This window comes from Scomber scombrus, chromosome 5 (assembly GCF_963691925.1).
Source record: "Scomber scombrus chromosome 5, fScoSco1.1, whole genome shotgun sequence".
In the NCBI taxonomy this organism is placed as follows: domain Eukaryota; kingdom Metazoa; phylum Chordata; class Actinopteri; order Scombriformes; family Scombridae; genus Scomber; species Scomber scombrus.
Window position 1 is genome coordinate 19,771,318 of NC_084974.1, and position 9,207 is coordinate 19,780,524.

General features: G+C 39.0%; 1 protein-coding gene across 1 annotated transcript; it reads right to left on the minus strand.

The window, feature by feature from the left end:
* Positions 1 to 1,587: 1,587 nt before the first annotated feature.
* On the minus strand, positions 1,588 to 9,006 carry si:dkey-24p1.6 (protein sel-1 homolog 3). Its single transcript, XM_062419586.1, has 23 exons — positions 8,953 to 9,006; positions 8,382 to 8,856; positions 7,868 to 7,994; positions 7,638 to 7,759; positions 7,422 to 7,537; positions 7,261 to 7,322; positions 7,032 to 7,164; positions 6,814 to 6,949; positions 6,568 to 6,705; positions 5,145 to 5,350; positions 4,872 to 5,051; positions 4,106 to 4,225; positions 3,836 to 3,976; positions 3,670 to 3,732; positions 3,414 to 3,587; positions 3,179 to 3,306; positions 3,012 to 3,095; positions 2,843 to 2,933; positions 2,646 to 2,733; positions 2,462 to 2,571; positions 2,220 to 2,347; positions 2,023 to 2,125; positions 1,588 to 1,819 (listed from the first exon to the last, which is right to left on the minus strand). Exons 1-23 carry the CDS (start codon positions 9,004 to 9,006, stop codon positions 1,730 to 1,732), a joined length of 3,069 nt encoding a protein of 1,022 aa, XP_062275570.1. The 3' UTR covers positions 1,588 to 1,729.
* Between the last annotated feature and the right edge of the window lie 201 nt (positions 9,007 to 9,207).

Consider the following 9,207-nt stretch of genomic DNA (forward strand, 5'->3'; position numbering starts at 1 on the left):
AAAGTAACACACTCAACCCGGTGGAATGGATTGTAAAATAAAGTGATATTTATTACAGTTTATATCGACACGTGGTGACAAATAATAGATCCAACAGAAAAGGGCCGCCAGGTGCTGATAAACCAATAAACAAAGATAACGAAAAGAGATCTCCTTACAAATAAAATGGAGCTTACTGCCTAATGACTAATGTGGATAATACACAACAAATACAATATTTCTAAACAAAAACCTAACTAACTACTCTATATCAAACAAAAACAGAAATACAAGGGATCAGCACCCCTAAACCTAACATAGGATAATACAATGAAAACAGTGCAGCTAATGGGATTTTCCTTACCCTGGCCCAACTCTGGGTAACCCAAACACACGACTTGATACACAGAACAACTATCCAAGACTGATCAAAGGTGTCTGCCTCCGTTGGCAGCGCACACCTGCATTTTATCTGCCATCACTCTCACTTGAGCCGCCCCACACCAATCAGCCTAATTCAGCACCAGCCGCCAGTCATCAGCTTCCAAGATCTACTGCAAACCGTGGGGTGGAACAACACACACACAAAGAGGAAGGGGAGAAACAATACATACGGCTTAAGGCCGTAACACCCCCCCACTTAAAATGCAGACCATCACATAACAAAACACACATTTCAAAACCACCACCAACAACTACAACAATACGTTACCTCCCGTTCTGGTGCTATCTCTTTCTGTGCCACCAAATGTGAGAGAAAAAAAAGATAGGGAAAAAGGTGTTTTATTCTGCCAAGCAGTCACATAGCCTAACTTTGCAAAGCTGAGAATATCCGAGTATTTCTCATAAATTTGAAGGAACGGAAGTGAGTGTATGTGGATAATTTGTATTGCAGTTATAAAACATCCAATAAAAGTAATAATTCTGCAGTTTTATTCCATCCTTTTTCATCACCTAATCCAAATAAATTATTTTACCATCTAATTATTCTTACAAACAGAAGCAAAGCAATTAAACTCATCCTCCAGTGTTAATGAAATGTTGAGTGGCTATATGTCTCTTGGGAAGTGTCTGAAATTGCTTGCTTGATTTTGGTTAGTAGAATATCAGTTGCTAGAATAAAATAAGGGAAAGACTGCTATATTTTAAGAACAAAATGTGTTTAACTATTACTTTTCTTAATTCTCAAAATTGCAGGTTTAGTTTTTCTTGACAATTGTCCTCATACAACACTACATCAAACCTTAAGTAATGCCAAGCAGTGCTTTTCAAGTTTATGATAACCTGGGTATTGCATAAGAAAGGCTAGATAGGTTAGATACTTGTTTAGAAAGCAGTGATGGTGGTCCTGAGGCTACACCTGGGCATTCATTACCTGATCCTGTAGTTTATCTACTTATTGACCGCCACAGGGTGAAAAAACCCTTACCCAGAGAGACAGAAGGACATCCAAGAACAACATTGTTGATCCACCAACAGTATCTTCAAGTCTCTTTATTGTTCAATCAAGTTATTTTTTTCATGAAAACTCAAAACATTCTTCCAACAGGAGGAACTTACAAACCAAGAACATTTCAGATTAGATAAAACAAACATTTTTGAAAAAATTACAATTGTTCTTTATAGTGATCCCAAAGTAAACATTCACATAATGTAAACTGACACAAAATATTGCTGTGCCATTGTGCTGGATGTTGACTTTGCTGTTCTTCAGTCTGTTCCTCTGAAAATCCTGATAAGAATTTTGGTTCTAGTTGAGAGAGAAGCCATGTCTCCTGAGTACACCAAGGATGAATAAGAGTATTGTTGGAGCTGCTATTACAGCAACTGTGGTCGAATACTGTGGGAAATAAAACGAGGAAAATGTCAACAAGGTTTTTTACTTGAAGGAGTCATTGTAGGAGTCCTGATTTTCAATATATGCCCTACTGAGCTGCTGCTAAACTCAGCTCTATTCTTTTTTTACTTTACAGTTCAAGTAACAGCAAACAGCTAAAGTAATAGCCATATGTATGTAGACAAATATTTACACAGATCACTAACCTTAATAGCAGCACTGTAGTTATTTTGGAATGATTGTATGTATACATTAAAGAGAGCAAGACTGCAAGGCACGTAGGAATATGTGTCGTCTGTGTCTCTGCATCTATTTGGAAGAAAACGGGAAAAAAGTTTATACATTGGAAACAGTATACTGCACTTTCACAACTGATGTACATGTACATACAGTATGAACACACCTTTTGTACAAAGCACTTAGAAGCACAGTGTTGTCTGCCAGATACAGCTCTGAAAGGCCGAGTTCAATCAGTACTGAAAGCGGCAGCTTGTAACCCTCCTCAGTGAGGAGGCCAAGGTTGTACCATCCCTGTGAAAGAACAACACGGTTTACTCAGACATGTAAGCACACTAACAATTATGAATAAATACAGACTTAGAAAACATATACACACAGCAAGAAATCAACTTAAAAGAAGCAGACCTGTGGCTCATTCCTTTGTGCTGCAAGTTTGTACATCTGTGCTGCAGAAAACAAGTTTTTCTGCCCGTCAGTCTGCCCCTCATACCACAGATCACCCATCCTGATCAAGGCTGAAGAAATGACAGAATTAGAGTTCAAATGTTAATATTTTGTCTCCAAATATGTAAGTTGAGTATTTATTTACCGTATGGGTTAGGATCTTGGCTTTGGATTGTAAGGTTGTAATATCTCCACATACAATGCGACGCAAAAGCAGGATCCAGAAAATGTCCCTGTTAACACACAGTGTTAAAACCATTTCAAAACTTGTCTGAAAAGTAAAAATTAAACAGTAAAATTATCATGACAGTTGTGTATGTGTGATATATTTCTATAACTCACTGTATTTTGTTCACATAGATATGCCACATTAAATTGTGCAGGTGCGTACCCCATCTCAGCAGCCATCATGTAACATAACAGTGAGCTGAACCTGTTGAAAAGCTAAAGTGTTAATTTACTGCAACGGCAATCAAGTAGCCTGATCAGTGTGAATAGAGACAAAGATTACATGTCACTCTTCAGATAGGAATCCAAGGCTTTCCGTAAGATGCTGCCCAGGTATCCATTGTGCTCAGCTGCCCACTTGACCCACCTGCAGTCATATAAAAAGAGATTTCAGAATACCTTAATGGTGCAAAATGTGAAGTGAAATACATAAAAGGGTGAGTCACTAACAAGACAGCATCGGATGGACGCCTATTGACAAGGCCGGAAATCCCAGTGTTCCAGATGTCAGCGACTTGAATTGCTCCCCTGATGTTCCCTCTCTGTGCAGCCTTCAGGTAGTACTTATATGCCATGTACTGTTAGAAGAACACATTATTTACCTATTGATATAAGCACTCAATGCTATTGTGCAAGCATGCTAGTATATGACCACAGAATACATTTTTACAGTGGTTGAGCTAACCTGGTCAGGAGCTTGTCCCGGATACAGGCCCTGTGAGTACATGACACCAAGGTTCAGAGCAGCATCTGGGCTCTCCAGGAAATCAGCCTGATCCCATAGCTGCACTGCCTGCTTGTAGTCCTGCTCAAACTGTTCATAGTACCAGGCCAGGGCGTTGATTGCAGGAACAAAACCCTGCGGGACAGAAGAATCACTGTGAGATGTGCAAATGCTGATTGGGGTTTTCATAAGAGAATGCTCATAAACAAGTGGTGACCTTGTCCATTGCTTTCTTCAGGAAACTGATAGCTTTTGGGATGTCCTTTTCAACCCCATGCCCCTGCAGAGAAGCAAATGAATATGAAATAATACAAAGTAATATTAATAATGAGTTGGTACTCTTTTCCCTGATCAGGTTATTGTTCAAGAAATGTAAATCTGACCTGCAGTAGGCTTATTCCATAGTCATACATTGATACGGGGTCCTCCCACTGCACAGCTCCCCTTTCATAGTGTTTCACAGCCTTCTGGATGTTTGGGGACACTCCCTGCTGACCCCAGAACAGCATTCGAGCAACTGTTTGCTGCGAGACAGTTGTTGAATAATTGTTAAAGACAAAATGATAAAATATCCTCACTTTGTTAATGTCTCTAATTTTCTTTACTCATTATTTTTGAATGAAAATTGAGTCTGAGATAAATGAACAGGCTACCTCAGCCTCAGTTGTACCCCTGCGTGCCTGTAGTTTCAACCACTGGAAGATATGATGGTCTTCATTGGTCTGGAGTTTCAACACCTCCTCATTGTTCAGGTAAACAGCCTCAACAAATGTCTAAAGAAAGAAAGAAAACACACATGAATCTCAATGGACTTTGATTTTCCCTGCTCTGCATATGCAGCTCCACACTTTAAATAAAAAGCATACGACTTAAGAGCACTGTAATATAACCAGGTTTATCATGCTGTTATCTTTTTGTATAGAAAACAGAAACAAGCGTATTGATGATGGGAATCTGTAAACTATGTTCACAATAAGGGGAGAAGAAAATGGGTTTACGAGTGCACTGTGTTAACATCATATCGCATATCACAGCTCATATGTTTGTAATAAGGCCACAGCTACATATTACAAGGAACATATGTGTAGATTAGATGTCAGAGTTTCCTACCACCTCTGCTTTACAATTACTGTATGTCTGACACTGCTAGTGATAAGAGAATAAAATGTATAAAATCTACTTTCTGGTAATATACTTGAAATGATGCTGTTGTACAGTATAGATAGCTAATATCAAATAAAACATTATTTGAGAGTCTCCATATGAGTGTGTTGTACCACTGCCTGTAATCCTGTAATGTAAATAAACAAATATTTTTGTACCATATATTGTAGGATTATTTTCATTACAGACTTATTAACAAGATATGCAAAATCAGCACACCAAAGCATATGTTGCGTATGCTAATGTGTGTATTACCTGCTGTGGTGAGGGATTATGACGGTCAACATTTGTTTGTTTAGCAATGTTTGCATAATATGCATACGCCACGTCTGGGTCTGCAGGGACACCATGGAGACCCTGGTGGTGGAGATGCCCAAGGTGCAAGAGTGCTAATCGATCATCCTTCTGGGCTGCCAGCAAGGCCAGGAGCCAAGCCTGCACCAAACACAGGAGCATGAGAATATAAAAAAAACTGGACATGTTTATGACAGGCATATTTCTAACTATGGCTAATTCAGTAGTGCACACCTTATTGGGCTGTTTCTTGACTCCCAGTTCAGTGCTGTATAGGACTGACGACATGTGCAGAGCTTGGTTGTCAGCTAAGCAGCCAGCTTGGAGCAGCAGTGGAAATATTCTGCTGGCCACTCCAATCCTGCTCGCTCTGCCCAGTTTATGAAGCGATAAGGAGTACAGTGCTCTGCCCACAGCTGGCAGGCTGACCCCTCTTCCTCCTGCAAGTCAGGAATTGAATTGATTTTAGCTGTTATCATCAGTGGTAGAAAAGGTATTACTTAGATTGCCAGTGAGTCAGTCATTACAAATCCATAATAAAGTGGAGCTCCTAAATCGTCCAAAGGTACCAAACATCCCAGACTGATTTTTAGGACAAATGTGTATAAAATGATGCCGAGGATATTTAGAACATTTCCATTTAAATAAATGGGCTTTAATAGTGTAGTGTCGATTTGTCCTTGACTTAAAAGAGGGGAAAAAGAAAAGAAAATAAACTCAAATTCAAATGGCCACCGAGGCACTGAGGGAATGAATCTTACGCAGGGGGAAAAAAGTTTAGTGTCCAGGCAAGCATAGCGTTTCTTTGGTTTATTTTACCATTTTTTGCAAGCAAACAAAAGAACAAAGGTGTCTCTCATGCCCTGGTAAAAAAACGTATGCCCTTCCCAGTGCCTGCTGGTCCTCTACCCGTTACCTACCTATAGAATTAAATTCACCTCTGTGCCCCAAGCTGCCCAAGTGCCCTTAAACAAAAACATTAACGAGTACTCAAATTAACTAACATAATACTAATATTATAATCAAATTAATTAAGCTATACTCTTCAAAACAAACAGGAACAAAATACATAAATTAACATGTGATTATTAACTTTAACACAAATAACAAATAGCTCCAACAAATAGTTTTCAGTTTAATTGATTAAATTACTGTAAAAATCACATAGCTTCAGTGAAGAGGTGATACTGAATATGATACTGATTATTTGGGGAAAACTGGATATTATGGGGTTAAGTTAATGTACTATATCACAATGAAAGAATGCTTTACAAATTTAAGCCCTGGATTAAAATAAAAATACTTCAGTAATCATACTAATTGTGAAGAATTATCTCCTTACAGTGTTAAATCTTCTAAAAGATTACTTGTAGTCTGAATTTCAGTGCTGTATGGTGCAGGTATCTCATGTTTGAATATTAAATGCCTAACCTGCAAAGAAACTAAGTATAGCCAACGGGTGAATGTAGAAGAGTAGAAGTTTTAATATTGTAAAATCACAACACACTCTAAAATAAAGAAGCAATGTCTCAACATTGTACGGCATTCCAGTGCTTAAGTAGACATATTACTTATATGTTATATGTTATATTACTTCCAACCTTATGAAATTATCTACCACACTTTGCAAATTAATTTAAGGTAGATTATCTCTTACTGTGTTTAAAAGCCAATAACTTTGCCAGTTTTGCAGCCTGTCTTCTGTGAGGGACAGTTCCCTCCCACACCTCACACTGTGGCTCTATAGGCAGTCTGTCCTGTCTCATCCATTCATGGAAAGTATTGAAACAGCTCTCTGAAACACAACATAGACATTGTATCCTCATAGTGTTGGTCTGCACAACACTCTTGGGTATATTTCAGATAATGTTAGCACCACCTAGAGGAATAATAATCTTACTACCAGACTCTGTGCTCTGTTTAGCTTGCAGAGAATAGCCAGTGATTTTCAAGTCCATCTCCAGACTAAATTCTTGGCAGGTCTGCAGCCATCCGGTCAGGTTCACACTCTTAATGACGTCCGGAATAACAACTTCAGTCTGTGTAAGAGAGAAATGATCAGACTCAATGGAAGTTATTAAACAAACAATAATTGTGGGCAGCTGCAGTGTTATGTATTACCGTGCTGTGAGGTGATATTCTGTTTCGGTAGTAAACAAATGGTCCAAAATAACCTTCAATGCCTCTTATGTATTTCCCTCCTCCAATCACAAAGTATCCCTCTGTGTCATCCAACATGACAGTTTGACTCATCCTGTCAGACACAACAGTCACATGCTACAACACAAAGTGCATTTTTTTCTTTTGGTAATATGATTTATACACTTTGTCATGTTAAAAGTAAACTTACACATGTTCAGTTGAATGAACCGTTCTATGCTCCTTATCCATGCACACCATAGAGAGAGTCACCTGACACACAGTGATGATGACCACTTTATTTTACAGTATTACCATTATTTATGTACTGTAAAAATAATAAAAACATCTGTCCAGGATTAGACAACTTACTGTTCTAGTGTGCAACATGACGCTGAGCTGGCACCATTCATTTAAAGGCACTTTGAATGGAGAGCGAAATGCAGAAGATTCCTCAGACTCGCCGCTAGTTTGGATGTGTACATGGCCTGTACAGAGAGACCATTGTTAATCCATATGATGGTAAAATATAGTTACATACTAACAATATCTAAAGAGATGGGGGAAAGAACAAACTGTTATTAATACCTGAATTTGTGAGGAACAGTGTTGGTGTGGCATAGTTATTGTGTGTGTCTATATGATAAAACAGTCCACACATGTCGTCCTGGCAGTATCTGGTTACAAATATCCACATAGAAAACATACACCTGAAAAATATATAAAACTCACTTAGTTAACTTTCTCTAAAAAGTTATTGCAAAAACAGAATGTAAAGCTAAGTTACAGACTACATGGAGTGACAGTCTTTCTCTTACCATGGAAAAGAGATGGACTTAAGACGCGGATACTCCAGAACCTCACTCTTGTAGGAGTGAAGTGTCTTTGTGATACCAAAGCCTTCTCCGGTTGAAGCATATACTGAAGACAGTAAATGCACTGTCTCTGAATGAAAAAGAGAGTTTAGTTGGGATTTGCAAGACAAGTGAAGAATATTATTTCATATCTATAGCCTAAAAAAACAAACATCCCATTGTTATTTTATTTACAGTACCAATCAAAGATCTGGACACACCTTCCCATTCTCTGAATGAGAAAGTCTGTCCCAGCTTTTGACTGGTACCATATTTCTTTCACACTATTGAATGTTGACTCATCATGAAATCTTTTATATGCAAAGTTGTTCTGTGTGATTTCGAAATGTTGAGATTGAAAAGGGATTTTTTTAAAGGCTATGCTTGAACTGTTTTTGATTTTAGGTATCTTTGTCAAGCTTGAATTTTGACAAAGATCCCAAACTCGCTACTCTAACCTTACTGTACCTTTGCTTACCTTGCTCCAAGAGGCATTGTTTCATCAAAAAGTGTTGCCTTAACTGCAGCATTCGTGCACTCCAAGCACTGCACAGTTGATGCTGTTTGACAGGTCGACTAAAAGGGGGCTTAGGCTGCAAAGTTGCCACATCCTGAGCTGCACTAGACCTCTCAGTGTCATCAAATCCACTGTATTGGACTGATGCTCGAAGGATAGAGCTCAGGACCCACTGAGAGTGTGGAACAATCCCATCAGCTTGATACACCAACCAATCAGGCAGGTTCAGCTTCAGAGTCCTTATTTTAGGGTCACCGGGGACGCAGCTCCACTGTCTTAGCAGGAGAGTGGAAGTGATGCCAGTGTCAAAACACACAACACAGTCCAGCTGTACTGTAGCAGATTCATCACAAGAGTAACGTACTTCCAAAAGATAGTCTGGCAGAGGCTCCTCTGGAGGATTCAGGAGTGTCACCGAGTCTAAACCCCAGACTACCTGTATATGACAGAAGACATGCCGATAGTTGCTACTGACAGGTTAAAAACACAAGAGACTAGTGAATAACAGATCATGAGAGAAACCTGTTCTTACCTGCATACCGAGGCAAAACTGACAGATGTATTTGTACAGTGTGTGGAAATCCATGGTCCAGCGGTTTACTTAATATGACCATTAAATATTTCCAAACTACAAAGAAACAAGGATATAAAAAGAGCCTCGATAACCGGACCTCATCCTGCTCCACCTCAGGTGTGTTGCTGCCTGGGTAAATATTTAACAGCACAAAGTCCCACCCAACTTCTGTATGCACAGTGCAGTCAGGGCGGAGCTTTGTGTTTTATGTTC

Bases quoted from the DNA above. Each gene is read 5' to 3' on its own strand.
- si:dkey-24p1.6 (XM_062419586.1), bottom strand. From the start codon at position 9,006: ATGGATTTCCACACACTGTACAAATACATCTGTCAGTTTTGCCTCGGT. The intron at 7,995-8,381 runs GTAAGCAAAGGT...TTTTTCATTCAG, and splicing joins ACAATGCCTCTTGGAGCAAG to AGACAGTGCATTTACTGTCT. The intron at 2,934-3,011 runs GTAATCTTTGTC...GCTTTTCAACAG, and splicing joins TCCTATCTGAAGAGTGACAT to GTTCAGCTCACTGTTATGTT.